General features: G+C 35.7%; 2 protein-coding genes across 5 annotated transcripts; both read left to right on the top strand.

Annotated features, from left to right (window-relative positions):
• LOC117235154 (esterase B1-like) lies at positions 1–3,207 on the top strand. Its single transcript, XM_033496910.1, has 10 exons — positions 1–650; positions 877–1,014; positions 1,120–1,279; positions 1,385–1,570; positions 1,655–1,854; positions 1,946–2,108; positions 2,199–2,350; positions 2,432–2,579; positions 2,691–2,823; positions 2,949–3,207. The coding sequence occupies exons 1-10, from the start codon at positions 444–446 to the stop codon at positions 3,163–3,165; spliced, it is 1,704 nt and encodes a 567-aa protein (XP_033352801.1). The 5' UTR covers positions 1–443; the 3' UTR covers positions 3,166–3,207.
• A 2,533-nt stretch (positions 3,208–5,740) lies between these two features.
• On the top strand, positions 5,741–17,455 carry LOC117235108 (solute carrier family 26 member 6-like). 4 transcript variants are annotated; one of them, XM_033496838.1, is made up of 14 exons: positions 5,741–5,758; positions 8,961–9,074; positions 9,805–9,966; positions 10,396–10,506; positions 11,335–11,507; positions 11,859–12,026; positions 14,729–14,830; positions 15,053–15,186; positions 15,289–15,451; positions 15,858–16,034; positions 16,179–16,451; positions 16,669–16,830; positions 17,030–17,156; positions 17,245–17,455. In XM_033496838.1, the coding sequence occupies exons 2-14, from the start codon at positions 8,978–8,980 to the stop codon at positions 17,406–17,408; spliced, it is 2,013 nt and encodes a 670-aa protein (XP_033352729.1). In that variant the 5' UTR covers positions 5,741–5,758; positions 8,961–8,977; the 3' UTR covers positions 17,409–17,455. The 4 variants fall into 4 exon arrangements, with proteins under 4 accessions (XP_033352729.1, XP_033352728.1, XP_033352727.1 ...); XM_033496837.1 differs by lacking the exon at positions 5,741–5,758 and adding an exon at positions 6,116–6,257; XM_033496836.1 differs by lacking the exon at positions 5,741–5,758 and adding an exon at positions 6,730–7,165.
• Positions 17,456–17,485: the final 30 nt, after the last annotated feature.

The raw sequence follows: 17,485 nt of genomic DNA, 5'->3' as shown, positions 1-17,485 counted from the left end.
ATGAATCGTCTCATGAAAATCCGCAACTAATTCTTACTATTTGAAGTCCTTTCTATCCACAATTTGTATCTTTATCATATCTTCGATCGATCAGATATACAAAATATACAAAATATAGCAAGTATCGCTTTGATATTTCATCGATTGTTTATGAAAAAGGAACGTGTAAATAATTACGCAATGGTTCACCCAAATAAATTCGCACCACCGATGCAACTTCGATAAGTAACAATATCGTCAGGTGAAATTCGAAACTGCGAAACTGTAGTTTGAGAATTGCATATTATGCAAAATTAGAATGCTGGTTAAGCTGATTAATATTCGGCTTACTTTATATTCGTTGGAGCGAAGGTTCCAAAAGTGTCAAGATCAACTAGTCAATACAAGTATTTCTTATATTCGTATAATTTCAACAATTTCAATACCTTTATTAAGGAATCAGCATGAATGGCGCAAATGTCTACCTTTTTGTTCTTTTAATTTCATCGTTGGAATATTTCATCATCAGTTCCCCTCGGACTTTCGTTGTTGAAACACCTAGTGGTCCTGTTCGTGGTTTGGTGTTGCGCACAGTATGGAATTCAGTCAAATATTCTTCGTTCAAAGGGATTCCCTATGCGAAACCACCCCTTGGTGACTTGAGATTTAAGGTGAATTTAAGTAAAACACTTCTTTTTTTCCGAGTGTTCTTGATCTCACTTCCATTGTTGATTACAATACGAAACTCGAACCAAAAATATCGAAATAAAAATCATATGAAAAATAAGCATCTCTTTAAGAGGGAAAAATAAATATTTCTTGCATTTAACAGTGATTTCCACTTACGGACAGAATGCTTCAGTGATATAATCGTTTCATTTATTTTGATTATTGCAGCCTCCGGTTCCGAAAGAACCATGGAAAGGTGTGTTAAATGCTTTCGAAGAGGGCAATATGTGTCCTCAGTCGGATTACGTGACGAGCGTATTTAGTGGTCACGAGGATTGCTTGTATCTGAACGTGTATACTCGTGAGGTAATTATTGTTTCAATCTCGTAAAGATTTGATACTAAATAATTTCGATAAAGTTTGCCGAGTTTCTGGACCAAAGACTTTAGAAGATACAATCGTTATTAATAGATGATATTCAAGGGTAAAGTAAGATTGAGACCAGTTATGGTGTGGTTATACGGTGGTGGCTATATGTCTGGTCATTGTAATTCGTCCTTATACGGACCTGATTTCTTTATGGAAGAAGATGTTGTTTTGGTCACCTTCAATTACCGACTTAGCGTTTTAGGTATTATTATTACAAACGATATTTCTTCGTTTGAAATTAATTTTTTATGCTTGCCTAATTTAGGCAGCTTTTAGTTACTTCGTAGAATATTAATTAATCTTCCAGGATTTCTGGCGCTAAATCATCCGAACGCAACGGGTAATGCTGGTTTAAAGGATCAACAGTTGGCTTTTCAATGGGTACAAAGCAATATTGCCGCGTTTGGGGGCGATCCAGAACAAGTGACAATTTTTGGGGAAAGTGCTGGCAGCACTTCCATCGGTTTTCACATGTTATCTGAACGATCCAGAGGTATATTTTTAAAATATTCGCTATTCTTCTAGTTTTTCTTGCTTTGGACTTTTATTTCTTGTTTTATATCGTTCACTTTTTCAGGACTGTTTCGTCGATCGATTAGCATGAGTGGCACACCGTTGTGCCCCTGGGCGTACCATACACCGGAACAGATGATTCATAATGCTTATAAACTCGCTGGCTTTCTTAATTACGTACCTAAGAGCAGGGATGATTTGTTGAATTATCTTCGTCACGCACCTGCGATCAAACTTATAAGAGCAGCGGAAAAAGTTGACCTGGTAATTAATCCTACTAATACTGGATTGATTACTTGGAAATTTTAATATCGTCACATATTAATTCAAATTCCACGATTTCCTATATTTCTAGAATATATTGCCATTTCGACCGACTATAGAAAATCCCGATATAGATCCTACCAACAGCTCGTTTCTAACAGAATGTCCTATAGCAAAATATCATAATGGAGACTTCTATCATCACGATATGATGTTGGGTTACACTCGCAACGAAATTCTTCTCTTCCTAGGTCGTAAGTATCACTATTATCTTCTAATAATATTAATTGCGCTATATTATTATAGCGTATGATACTAAATACACTTACGTTTGACACGTTTAGCGCCAATAGGAGTGGCAAACATGATCGACTGGGCCAGAAAGTATCTCCAGAGCATAAATACATATAATGAGAAGTATACCAAAGAACCAATAGCACTATTCGCGCAAATTATATGCAATTTTTTTAACACCAGTTATAATAAGCTGGAGAAGGTAAAAATGATTTCTTTTTAGTATCTCTATATAACAATAGTCTTTCTTATCTTTTTGTAATAATATCGTTAACATTTATAGATCGCGATGGATATACTCTTCTCTGGTCCCATAGATCTGACTCAAAGGTTAATTACTACGCACAATAAGGGTCACTCTATCTATTATTATAGATTATCGTATCAATCAAAGTACTCTTGGCACATAGTTGATCACAATCCATTGAATGGTACATTTTTAAAAATACATACTACGACGTTACATATGAAGAATAGAAACGTAAAACAAAATGGAAAATATAAAGAATGATATTTCTGGAATTGATTGAGAGTTCTTTCAGGGACTGCTCATTTTGACGATGTTGGATACATATTCAATTCAAATACACTTCGTGCACCTACAAATCCGAGACATAGATTCAATCGATTCAGAAAAAAGATGGTGAAGCTGTGGGCTAATTTCGCCAAATACGGGTCCGATTAATTAGAAAATGAAATAGATACTTAATTACTTATACTATTTTATATATTTATACTATATATTAATAGTATCGTACTAATACTATTCAGAAAAATTTTATATGTTGTTATTTTCTCAGAGATCCTACTCCAAAGAATCATAGTCGTTCACATCTCGACGTCAATTGGACAAATTCTGGGCACAATGGTCTTCAACTAGACATTAATACAGTTTCCACGATGCATAAACGTTTGATCGATGCAAAAACTGAAAGTTTCGAAAGATTGTACTACAGGGTACTGCCATTGGTTTCGTCTTGCGTGAACAAGCCTATAAGGTTTTTAAATTGTGTCTGATATTGTTGTATATTGTTACGTTTAATAAAATTAAGAAGAAAAGCTGTGTTCATCTTTTCGAGTTTCTTTCAACGATTATTAAAGCTCAGAACGATAATCAAAATTTTGTCGAGTGTCGTTAATACAATATTAGGACCATAAACGAAATCTCGATATTGCAACATGAAAAACATATTTTGATGAGTCAGGAAATAGTCTATCTTCAATTCCAACGGAAGAACACTAAAAAGATAGCATTTATATGCCTAGCTTATCTTTCGGATAGTAATTAACACAGATACATATAGAAATAAGGTATAAATTATCATGCAAATGAATTTAGATAAACCGTGCACAAACAAAGATATCGAAATTCATTTAAATTTATGTATACCGTTCAAAATAATTTGAAAGTAATTTGAAGAAAGAAAAGAAATCAGAAGAATAGAACTTATTTTTTTCGATCAACGAACTTCTCATTTAACATTTCTACCGTGCAAATCTCAGAGATGCTGACAAAATTCATTATCTGGCTGGTAAATTCCGCCAATCTTATCTCGGCAGATATACAAACTCAAACAAAACCATAGAAACAATGTCACATGTTTTATGTATTCTTTTAACAACAACAATTATAATTCTTACCCGTGAATATTTCTAAACTTTAGTTAGAAGTTCTACGTACGATATCTATAATGGATTTTTAATAGCACGACACAAGCTGTCACGTGGAGACAGGAAAATACCTATAAGAATGTGTACATCGTCTTAATAACTCGAAATCAACGAAGAATGTGGCGTGAAATTCTTTGCTAATAATTACTCGGCTAAACTCGTTTCGATATCTTTCCTTGTGAAATAGACTCGACGCATTGAGTAACCATTCTCACGCGATCAAACTGTTTCTCTATACGTATGTATTTCAAAGAATGGATCTTGAAAATAATTGGAAAATAATTTGATACAGCGATACAATTAACAAATTTTAGGTAAATCGTACATTTCGTAAATTTTAGGCAAATTTTAGGTAAATCCAACTGGCTTAAAGAAGACAGAATTGCTTTTCATGATTCATCGAATTTACGACAGAGGAGATACGCGTGAAATGTATAAGATTTATAAAATTAATAAAATAAACAAGATTTATAAAAACGTGGAAATGTATAAAAAGCTCAGAATTTGTGACGTCAGACGATATATTTATTCGAGCATAATTTATATTAAGTGATACGAACAGATTGTGGCGATCCAAAGAAAAGAGTTTAAGCACATGTGTTGGCCGCATAACCTGCGAAACGACGTGCGAGGCCAAGACGTCGTAAAAGAAAAAACCCTGGCCAGGACGTCGTAAAAGAATAAACCCTGGGACTTGCAAAAATGCGCAAGGGCCTTCGATAATAAAAAAAAATCGTTTGCCCACCAATAGAAAAGAAAGCTTTCTCTTTCGGGGGCAACCTATATAAAGGGAAATGAGGAAAAACTCGAGACAGTTACAGACGATTAGTCACGATTAGTCAGTCAAATTTACAATGTAGGCGCAGTTGGTGAGTAAAGTCGAGTCGAAGGCGAACAAATGAAAAACAGTACCAGCACGGTTCAGGTAACGCGCGCTAATAAGATTGTGAAATCCGTCTCATAATAGTAATAAACTCGTTTTCAAATTGAAAAAAGTATTTCTTTAGGTACCCTACACGTCCTAACACCTCAAGATAATCCCTGCAATAAAGAGAATTTCGTGCGAAGTAAGACTAAAGCAAAATCTAAGACTAAAGAAGCGATATCAGTATCAAACAAAGTGCATACAAAATACGTAATGGGAATTAACAATTCTAATGCATCGCAAACAGCTTTCCTGATTAAGACAAAGAAACGAGTGTTGGAATTCTTATTCATTTAACTACCGCGTGTGCTTCTTCCTTGTTAGATTTAAAGCAATCAACGAGCCATTGTTACTAATTTGCTTTTCCTCTTCCTAAAATATTTGACAAGTAGAACATCTTTCTGTCAACTTTCTCGTATTGATCGCTCTTTTCAATACTCTCTTCGTTATTACAAAGTAGTAAAAATAATCCTATTACCGAGTTACGTATAAACGTCAGTTAACTGATATTTTATCCTCCAATCTTATTATGACGCCAATATTCGATCGTGCTTACATTTATAGTATTGCAGCATTCTAAGAAAATCATTGTTACGAATAAAATATTCGTTTCTACGAACGATGCAACATAAATTGAAATACGTCACCAAGAGATTAATAAATCGAAACTTCCAAGTGTCTACTCTCAAAAATAAATTTCGGCGTATTTCGAAAAAGAAGAATCATCGCAATGTCAGAAAACACAGCTTGTTTAAAATGTTAATCACGACTTCATGGTTCTTTCAATTAACTATCACATAGGTAGAGACAGAAAGGGGAGATAAGGAAGGAGACGTCCATAAATCGTCGAGCTCTGTGTGTTAACAAAACATGGGTTTTGCAAAATTCTGATTGACGCCATAGCACCTCGGATTACGGGAGAACGGGGTGTCCTCGACAACAGAACGTAACAAAGTTAAACAAGAACGCTATACTCGACCGACCCAGCGCTCGATCAAAAGTGAAATCTCTCTGGTATGTACCTCATAGTGCTCCCTCGAGTTCGCGATTTTAGTTGGACTTCGTTAGCGTCGACAGACTAACGTTCGTCGATCGATCGACCAGCGCTCGATTTTTCTATCATAACACGCGTTTTCATCTCTTATTCTACTTTCTATATTATTAATATACAATGAATATTTTCTAATCGAGTATATTTTATACCATAATATCCAGAAAGTATCGTACTGTTCTATGATATTTCTTGTAATAATTGAAAGAAAGGGAAAATCAAATAATTGTCAGTGAAATTAAAATATTATCGCTTTAATTCAATCTCTGGAGGATCTTTAAATTTATTTCTTCGTAAACCATCGTTAGATTTCACACAATGCCTTTGTTGTGTTTCACTGGTGGAATCATGGAGTACTGAAGGAAGAAGATTTGTTCTCGTAAAGAGTTTCAGTTCGTCTTTACGCCTGATAATTGGAATAAACGTGGATTAAGAGAAAGTGTGAATCTCGCTAAACCGTCGGTAAGCATCCGAGTTTAAAATATCGTTCCAACGAGATAAGTGGTGATTTGCTCGTTTGTTGGAAATTTTTTCCTCGTTTCCGCGGATTTTTACACCATCGCTCTATAGACTTCGACCTGCTTTCAAACGCAGCGTCAACATCCCCGTGCTCGATCGACAGCTCGAAGATCGTATGATGTAACTGTTAAACAACGCTGTGTATTTGAGAGTAAAACTCACGTGATAAACTCTCCAGAACATTTCTCGCCAACGGCCACTGCGTCTGCATCTAAAAATGTTCTTTATCTTCTGTACTGGAAATATTGACTGTTGAAGATCGATCTAACGGTTTACTTCATCAATGGACAAGTATTCGATTCGTTGATGCATTTTTTATTGACAAGAGTTACGTTGATTCGAAATATTTATGTATATTTATCTATGTAATTTTATTTATTTATATAAATAATTATATCTATACTTTATAATAAGTACTGATTATTCGTCAACAACGAAGAACTTCAGTTTACTTGTTATACTTTTCATCCTTGTTTAAGATAACTTTCATTCAACATTCTCAAGAGCAATGATTTACGACGGTTATAAAATGTACTTGCATCATTGTATTTGTTGCTTCGGTTACGTGCTGATTAATTATTTCCATATTAAATTTCGTATCGTATGATTACAAAAATTTGACACCGCGAACATGAAGTGTAGAAGCTAAGAAGAAAACTATACCTGTGGAAAAGAATGTGTAAATTGGAAATATTTTGTGCAACGTAATGCACCAAACACCAAACATGTGATTTCACGTTGATCACATGGAGAAAACGCACTATAAACGCAGAATCGGGTCGCGAGGGTTAAAATCCTCGATGACGCAATTTCATCTCGTGAATCTCCAGCTTCGTTCCACGACAACAGAGGTATCAATTTCACTTTCTAACTGGTCAGACACGCAGTTACATCGGCCCAATTAAGCATCTTAATCGAGATGAAGTATCATCACGGTCGTTATCCAAGGAACGCGCGTTTATTTGACAGCTCTTGGCCCGATTACCGGCACGTGACTCAGTTCCAATGGAAAACACACGAGCCAAGCGTCGCGTTCACGTTTGTTACGTTAGTAAGCGATAGACAGCGCAGCCGAGTTATCATAGTGTGTCGATCTTCTGTCAGACCGCGTTTTCCTTTTCGATACAACACGTAGCGTTATTCAGCTGCTCGACACGCTTGCGTGCTCCTGAGAAGCCGCGAATCATACCGTGCAAGTGGTACACGTCTCACCACCACCATGACAGGTCGCTCTCTATGGGGTTTCCCCGGTCTATCCTATAAAAAAGCGTGGTTTCGTTTCGATCGAGATCGATCACTATCAGTGGAGTTCTTTTCTTTGATCAGCAACGGAGGATATTTAAAATTTTGAAACGTTGGGAATTCGAAAATTTGAATTTTTCAAAATCTGAATTTTTGAAAATTTGAATTTTTGGAAATTTGAATTTTCGAAAATTTGAATTTTTGAAAATTTGAATTTTTGAAAATTTGAATTTTCGAAAATTTGAATTTTTAAAAATTTGAATTTTTGAAAATTTGAATTTTTGGAAATTTGAACTTTTGAAAATTTTAATTTTTGGAAATTTGAATTTTTGAAAATTTGAAAGTGTGAAAGTTTGCGTTCAAAAAAATTGTAAGATTTGAAAGAGAATGTGAAACTTTCGGAAATTACAAGTTTTAAATTTTGAACACTCGAAAATTCTCAATTTTAAATTTGTCTTTAAGACAAGAATGATCGAATGCAATGACTTCATAGTCGTCGGAAGAAAATTGAGGTCAAAATGTCGTAGGTTATGGTCAATCGAAGGATTTTATATTTCGATGATATCACTATCTATATTCACACGCGTAATATATAAAGATTGCATCACTCACAGTCTCATTGAGGCATTTATTTTTGAGCTAATTGATTCCAAAGTGTTTGATGGATCGTACGTGATGGGATATATTGTTACCATTCGAGTATTTCTTATTTATACCGCGATTTCACAATGAGATTCAATTGAACGACGTTTAATACGAACTTAGATTCAAGATGTTGAGTCAAACAAAATACGATGTGATCGTGATAAATTTATATTTTCCAATTGAAATTTAAAATTCAAAATTAACCATTTCGATCTACCAATCTCCCATCTCGAAAGAACACTCATTTAATTATCCGCTCTAATTCACCGAAAGAACTTCGACTTTCAAATTATCACGTTCAACCTTTGTTCGAATTTTACAAAATTCTTTTCCACTTGGATAATTTCCACCTTTCAATATCATAAACTTGACATTTAAATTCTCGCGCGTCCATCGAAGAATTCCAATTGTTGGTAAACTCCTCCTTACGGCACTAATAAGCGCGCGCTATACGAGACATTCCATTTAGAAAGTGGGAAAGGCCACGTGGTTAAATACCTATACTCTATAATTTCTTATTCGCATGCCTGAGATAAGTTTACGTAATTTTGCGTAAGCAATATCGATAAACTGTTAACGCATAAGTACTTGTACGTTTGTTGTCTCAGTACTTTAGTTACGTGTAATAATACACGTTATCCGAAACACGTATTCTGCATTTAACACGGTTCCTACGATATTATATGCCAACAAAAATTTCGCACACCGGTTTGAATGAAAGAAACGAGAAGGTCTCACGAGACACGAACTAATTCACAGACGATCTGAGCGACGAGATGACGGCACTCAGCCCTGAACTAACGGTGAGGCGACCGGTCTATCAACAGGACGAGCTTAATCACTTGTTCAAATATGCGAAGCCGAACGAATCACGTAAGTATCGTACGCGGATTCCCAGCGAGCGAATCCAAGAATCATGGCGCCTCGCCAAGCCGCGATGCTTATTTACCATCAGGCGTCGCGTAATCGCCGCGCAATATACTTGTGTTTCGTCTGATCAAAGGAATGAAAATTAACGACTCGTTATATAAACTTCGAATCGAAGAATCTAGCAAGGAATTTTTTTTCGCATTTCAATTGCAGTCGAACGTTTTCTTTCCTTATTGTGCAACATAATTAACCGATTTTCGTTATTACAGGTTTACGATAAATATTATCTACGATTACCTAGTAATGTTATCGTGATTATCATGTGAAGAATTTGATTGTAGATATTCATAGTTGCGACAGAAACTGAATATAACGTGTTATTTGTGTTTACTATATATATATTTGTTATTGTAACGACTATCGTTAGCAAGTAATATTTAGCTTTCACGCTTGTACTATTTTGGGACTAGATTTCTGTCGTAATAATAAATCTTTATACTAGCTTTCAAATCAATCTCTTTTCCTTCTAACGACACCCTGGAAACCTTAATTACTCCCCACTTGTTCCATGATTAATTGACGGGTTCGGAGAAATAAACGATACGAGGGACAAAATCATTAATTCAGGAAAACTAGGATTAAACCTTCAGACAAAAATCTCTATACTGCTAGACATTCTACGATAATAAGAGTACAAAGATATGGCGCTCATGAATGATGGTCGATGTCACAGTTCTGAAGAACATCTCGATGAAATGCAGAAAGGTCAAGCCGATGACGATTCTGAAGAATACCATACCCCTTATCGGATGGTTGTCGGCTTACAATTGGAAGACCGATTTACTGGGCGACATCATTGCTGGAATCACCGTGGCAGTGATGCATATTCCTCAAGGTACGAACGTTTCCAAAGAGGCATTTTTATGATTAATACAAATAAGGATAATAAATTCACTTTGAGTTATGAATGAACTGATGCCAGTTGTCGAGAGATGTCTGTTTATCCTGAAAATTTGAAGTCTTATGTTAAGAAAATTAGAAGTACAGTGTTTGGATCGTCTGTCCTGTCTCGCGTTTGAGTATTTTATTATCAGAGCTGAGCGTCAATGATATAAATCTAAAGAACGATATTAAAAATAGACGAATTTTGGTACACGTCCAGAGTGGAAAATTCTTTCATAATAATTTGGAGTTAGAGTCTATTTAGACGAAGAAGATCGACAGTCCTATTACTCGATAAAATTTATTTTTCCTATACACTTGATCTTTACCGATCCAAGAGGCCAAAATCATTTTTCCCATAATTAACGCAATTATTTTTCAGGAATGGCGTACGCAATATTGGGCAACGTTCCACCAATAGTTGGTATCTACATGGCATTCTTTCCTGTTCTTGTGTATCTCTTCCTTGGCACGTCAAGGCATAATTCAATGGGTAAACAGCAAACAAACATGATTCAGTAATTTCAAGACTCTCTTGATAATACTAACGATGATTCTAAGTATGTAACGTGTTACGAAATACGGAAGCTTCACGACTGTTCTTCTTCCCCTTTTTTCGTTAACCATCGATTAGTAGTCACTTGCCGAACTTTTACCATTTTGTAGAAGAGTTACATGTACATACCTTTGATATTAATGTTTCCTCCGAATGTTTTCTCATATTCGTCCAGACGTTAATAAATTTAATCGCCGACTTCATAATTTCGTAATTTCAAGGAAACAGTTTTCCGTGATTCTAAAACTGAATAGTCCTCGTAATTCGATGAAGCTTCCTAGTATCCGCTTCCTTCTAACTTTCATTTCGGCTTCACTTTCCAACCTTGCTCAGACAAAATCGCCACGCAATTTTCCATGGCACTTGACTGCTTTTTCTCGTTATAATACCATCCCGTGCGTTATTATTACGTATGTTTGTCAATATAGGTAACGAAAGTTCGACTATTCCAGTCAGTAATATCTCATTAAAATAGACATAAATAGACACAATAAAAAAGACACAAATAGACAAACTTCGTTTAAGTTATAATCAGTTTCAAAAGCTTCATTCCCAGAAGCTTTTCAAATATTTCACCATTAAGAAAAATACCTGTAAAATTATCAATGAAATTTTCGAAACACCTTCATGCTGACCGTAGACCATTATTTTTACATACAACTCATATAGTACATTAACGACTACTAATGTCTAAAAATATACAACGATCGAAGTTAAAAATTCGCACAATTTAATAGTTAAAATAACCGGTCTGTTGATATCAAGGTACCTTCGCGCTGGTTTGTATGATGACCGGAAAAGTGGTCACGACCTACAGCTCTCAAGGACAACTGCCGAAGAACGCGACAACAGAAAACGAGCTATTATCCTCGACGAGCAATCGATATTCCCCCGTGGAAGTAGCCACCGCAGTCACTTTCGCCGTGGCCCTGATTCAGGTAATCTTTTACCGCCTCGTTACCGTTTTTCTTCAATCTACGAAGTATTTGAATCTACTGGAACGTTCTATCTATTTTCCTACATGTAGAATCTTCAAACGTAAAATCGTTAAAGGTAGCGAATTAACGAAGAACAATTCCTTTTTTAATATCGTGTATCATATAAATGGTATTACAGCTTTACAAATTTTCTAATTACTCCGTTAGAAGTGTTATTTTTAGAAAATACATGCAACTAGACCTGGAAAAACCCAAATATAACTTTTAATTTCCTAATTAATATTTTTATTTCTTAATCTTTCGATTCTTTCTTAATCTTTGATTTTTCTCATTGATCTGATAATCTTTCAGTTAGTAATGTATTTATTGCGATTGGGAGTGGTTGCATCGCTTCTAGCAGATAGTCTCGTAAGCGGGTTCACCACATCCGCGGCGATTCACGTGTTCACGTCGCAAGTGAAGGATCTACTAGGACTGGAAAACCTACCTAAACGCGTAGGACCCTTCAAGTTGATCTTTGTGAGTATGAGATTCTTAACGGTAGGCGTAATTTCCTCGTCTGTTCTCTGACAGTTTAAATTTTGGATAAAAAAGAATTTCTTTTTTGTATGAAATTAAAACCTTTGGAGAACAGTCGAAGAAATCGATTATATTAGATAAGTAAGTATTACACGCGAAGGCCACAGGAGAAATCATTCGATTTTTACGAGAGAGCAGTCTGGAAATTCGAAACGTTCTAAAGCAATCTCGCGTTATTGCAATTTTACGATTAAAGAAAAAAGTAATTTTCAATTCGTTTAATGTGTTATAAATATTCGTGAACTAAAACGAAAATCGGAAACTGAAGTCGGATTATTTGTTTGTTGAGCGAAATTTATAGGAGAAAATAGAAGGTTGTCGAACTAAATGTAATTGATACGAGTGGAGAGACCTTTAGTTAATTGATCGAACTGCTTGAACCATCGACAGGTGTCTTGTCTACTTACTTTCTCCCAGAACGTAATATAGGAAGTTAGGCGAATAGTTAGGAGAAAGATACAAACAAAATAACCTGCTGAGCTTAAATTAGAAAATTCTAGTAACATGAGAAATGCAAAAATATTGAAGAAGAGAATGGAGAAACCTTTTTATACAAAATTAAAACTTTTAGAAAGCAATCGAAGAAATTAATTATACAGGAAAGCTTAGTACACGTATTTATTCGTCGTAGTAACTATCATAAATCTTTAAAAATGTATATAACACTCTACGTACGACCGTGATGAATATAATTGACGTCCGACACGTGATAGTTTACCAATTATGTAGTTGCTGGCTAGTTAATCTTTTCGCTTCCATAATTAACGATGCTGTTTGTTCTTATATACGTATATTTCAGTATACCGTTGGAGGAAGAATTAATTAGCGTAACGAAATTTTTCCATGCGATAACAAAGTTTACCAGGCTATAGAATAATCAAACAACTTCTTTTATTTCTCATCGTCGTAATATCGCCAGTCGCATTATCAAGTGTTTTCTTTATATGAAACCGTATTTTAGCGAGACCTTGTAACAGTGAACCAGTTGAAAAATGTATGGTTTTTAACTGTGTGATTTTTAAGTGCAAAACAAGCACAAGGAACAATGAGGAATAATAAGAAAAATGTGACTTATACAAAGCAAAGTGTTGAACTTCTTTTTTCGTGTAATAAAATTTGGCTAAAAAAAGATTTCTTCTTCCGCGTAAAATAAAAATGTATATCTCGTCAGCTGTCTATACACGAAAACCATCGTTAAAAGATTTATGGACTATTCGATCCTTGAAATTCTCCTTCATATGAATTTACTTCTTTGTAAAGGATTAACGAGCCGTATCGGTAGACCTCAATTTCAGGTACGTGTAAACGAGAAAACCACTTATCATAGAATTTTATATCCTTCCTCTTCGGCAAACGTAACACGTGTCTTAAAAGAAACAATAACTTCCTCGAATGAATGAATATTTTATTCGTAATATTACTCACTTTTAGCCTTGATACTGTAATTGATTAATTTAACAACGAATGTTAGAATTATAGTATTATTTTCATTTCGTAAAAAAATATTCATCCGAAGAGCAAGGGATGTCCCAAAGTTTTGAACAGAAGCGTACATCAAATTAAACAAAACACAATGGTCGCGATAATCACATCAGAATGTCCAACACTTTACTTTGTTCTTTTCGTTTCCGGGTCTCTACTTCCTTCAAAGACACTCTGCAACGTTTCTAATAGTTTGTTCCTGATGTCGTTAAAGAGGAAATAGCACGAGAATCAAAAAGTACCGGTTGTTAATATCATCTCGTCTCGTTTCCTTTCATACCAAATACGTCGAATACCGCATGCAACACGGTCGATTTTCCACTTTGTCGTTTTCAACACGGACTATACCGATTTCAAAGAACTCGGTTCTTGTTTCTATCCGGAGACAGGTGAACGCATGAAATGCCAAATGAAATTCCGACAGTGACTTTCTAACAATTTCAATTGCTCATTGAAAGAGAGAAACAAGTTCCGAGACATCCGGAATCCCACGATTCTATCTTGGAAAATGGAAGACTTCTTGTGGAAAATTGTTGGGAAAGAAAAAGTAGATTTCAAGGCTTTGTTAACACTTTAATTTTCCACGTACGCGTGTACCTTAAATTAAATTTTCATTGAGGAAGTATAAAAACAAAATCACAAGTTGCCGTCAAAAAGCTATTTCAAATTCAAATGTCACCGAATGACAAATGAAACCGAAACTTTCTCAAAATTAAATAATCTTGCGCCACTTTGTAGGCAACCTAATTTGAATTTGTTCAAGTGGATTTTCTTTTTGGTCAAACTAAAGAAACCGCAGAAACGAAAAAGAAACTGGTTCCAATGACAAAAGACCTTCGCAATCTTCGTAACTTGTTGATCAATTTGCACCTGACAAAAGGATGTAAAACGTGTTGCGTTCGACGATTAGGCTATTGTTACAGCAATACAGTTGCAAATAATAGAAACGAAGGAAATAACGTGCGTTTAATGTAACAGTACTTTCACCGATTGTGTTTCACTTACATAAGGGGATTGAACTTTTGAGATATAACTTTATGGTGGATAATGACACTTACGTAAGATGATCGCGTTTGTTTGTTTTACTTAGAAGACATTGTAACGAGATTTTGGTCTTAGGAAGCTCAGTCCCTAATTATGGTTGTTTAATGTCGTTTTAGAGTTACGTGGACTTCTTTAACAACTATCAGTCTATCAATGGGATTGCCCTCCTGCTATCCTGTGTCATCATTTTGGTTCTCATTGTCAACAATGCGTTAAAGGTACTTTCCAAAGACGAATTAAAATATTATTTTAACTAACAGCATAAAAACCTTAGAGATTATATTGAAATATTATAAATCTTAATAAAACTGAATTTCTTATACTTCATTTCAAGATTCTTCGATATTTAAAAAATTTCAGTTTTAATATTTTCTAAAAAAAAAAAAAAAAACAGAGCCAGGTAGCTGGAGTTACACTAAAAAATCATATTTTATTTGCAGCCAAAGTTCGCGAAAATAAGTCCATTCCCAATCCCCATAGAAATGCTAGTGGTTGTGCTTGGGACTGTCCTCTCAGTGTACGTGAACCTTACAGAAGTTTATGGGATCGCGATAGTGGGTGACATCCCAGTCGGGTAACCAAGTTTCTCGAAACTGTATTATTCACGATAGTTGTGTCGTGTTTCATTGAAACAAAGCAACATCTTTATGGTAACTTTCTCTTCCATTGCTTCCAGGCTGCCGTCTCCGACCTTGCCACCATTGTCTTTGGTACCGAGCATTTTATTAGATAGCTTCATCATTACTATGGTGTCCTATACTATATCCATGTCCATGGCGTTAATCTTCGCGCAGAAACTCGGTTACGAAGTGGACTCGAACCAGGAGCTAATGGCGCAGGTTTGAATGTATATTTAACTTGGAAATTTCGAATGAAATTTGAATTGGAATTTCTGGTATATAACCCACGTCTGAATTATGATATAGAAATATTCGATTGTATGACCATTAAATTAGTCTTGGAATGCATTCAAGTACATCGCATGAAGCAACAACGTGTGTAGTCACACGATTAAAATCTGATGCATTGTTATTGTCATTTTAATTAACCGGGGAATCAATTAAATAATTCATGTCGTAGACTTGACCTGATTCGTCAAAGTCAATCTCTTTTATCTATCGAAGCTGACACCGCGACCGCTTTAGAATTAATATAGTGCGATAGCAATCAATGTCACGCTGTATGAAAGACAATGTAACTCATTTACATAAGAACCTAATTATCGTCATCCTCAATGATTTCTAGGGTGTCGGAAATCTAGTTGGATCCTTCTTCTCTTGCATGCCATTCACAGCTTCGCTCTCTAGATCCCTGATCCAGCAGACTGTCGGCGGACGAACTCAATTAGCTAGTCTAATATCCTGTGGAATTCTAATTAGCGTTTTACTATGGATCGGTCCCTTCTTCGAGCCTCTGCCACGGGTAATTCACAAATATTTGAATCATTCTTAATTATATAAAATACAAAAATCTAATAAAAATCTGTACAATTTCGAAAATCGACAAATTCAATCGATTATACGTGTAAGTTTCAAGTAGCTAATAAAACATTATATTTCCATATAGTGTGTTCTAGCCAGCATCATCGTGGTGGCTCTAAAGGGGATGCTAATGAAAGTGACAGAATTTAAGAAATTCTGGAAATTGGACAAAACGGATGGGGTTATCTGGGCGGTGACATTCATATCAGTAATTCTGATGGACGTGGAATATGGTCTTCTAATTGGAATCGTGTTCTGCATCGGCAAATTAATCCTCTTTTCTATCCGTCCTTACACCTGTTCACTCGCTCTAGTACCTGGTACTGAGCTTTATCTGGATACCAAGAGATATAAAAGCGTATGGAATAATGATAGTCTCTCTTTTCTTTTCTTTTCTCTTTTCTCTCTCTTTTTTTTTTTTTTTTTTTTTTTTATACATTCTTCTTATCGAGTTACGTTAAAATGGGAATCTATTTCGATTAAAGCGGATTTTCTTTTTCGTATCGTGTATTTCTCGAGGCGGTACAGGCTGAAACGAGTTTGAGATAGATCTAACACGGAAGTCATATTTTCAGACGGTAGAGCTGCCGGGTATAAGAATATTTCACTATTCAGGCAGCTTGAACTTCGCCTGTCGGCAACACTTCCGTGACGAGGTATATAAAATTGCTGGCCAGACGCCGAGAAAGAAACCTAATGGAGGCTTCAAACACGACGAGTTGAAGGAAGTTAGGAAGGTAAGAGATACGATATAGAATATCTTCCAGTATTTTACAATAGTATCCAGTATAATATAATTCTGTTAGTAAAATTATTATTTAAATCGACAAGAAGGAATATCAACGTTAACTATATCCTCGTTACACCAGCCCGAAGAAACCATAAAACTGCCGACCCACTTTCGTAGAAAATTAATTTCCTTGTCATTGTGCACAGCTGAGAACCCTAATACTGGACCTGAGCGCGGTGAGTCACATGGACCTGGCGGGCGCAACGACCCTGAGAAACCTGATCAACGAGTACTGTGAAATCGATATATCGGTGTATATCGCCGGGTGTTCCGGTGAGTAGAATCGCGTCGCGGAACCGCATGATCAAACCGGAAGCAATGTTAGATCCGATCGATACGCAACGATTTGAACACATTGTAGGACCTGTATACGAGATGATGAGAAAGTGCAACCTGTTGGAATACAAAGGTGGCCTGTTCGCCGCGTTCCCCACCGTGGCAGATGCCGTGCATTTTGCAAGGTCTAACACCGAGCCAGCATGGAGTTCGCCGATATACGACGACGCAACTGTCGCCAGGCTCTGATTGCCTGAATACTAATCGCGACTACATGCGGCAAAGTTCATTCATGATTCCTAGGGAAAAATTTCTCAATCAACGTG

This window comes from Bombus vosnesenskii, unplaced genomic scaffold (assembly GCF_011952255.1).
Source record: "Bombus vosnesenskii isolate JDL3184/JDL3185 unplaced genomic scaffold, Bvos_JDL3184-5_v1.1 scf7180000013314, whole genome shotgun sequence".
NCBI lineage: Eukaryota > Metazoa > Arthropoda > Insecta > Hymenoptera > Apidae > Bombus > Bombus vosnesenskii.
Note: the sequence above shows the minus strand (reverse complement) of the source record. Positions and strands in the feature narration are given on the sequence as shown.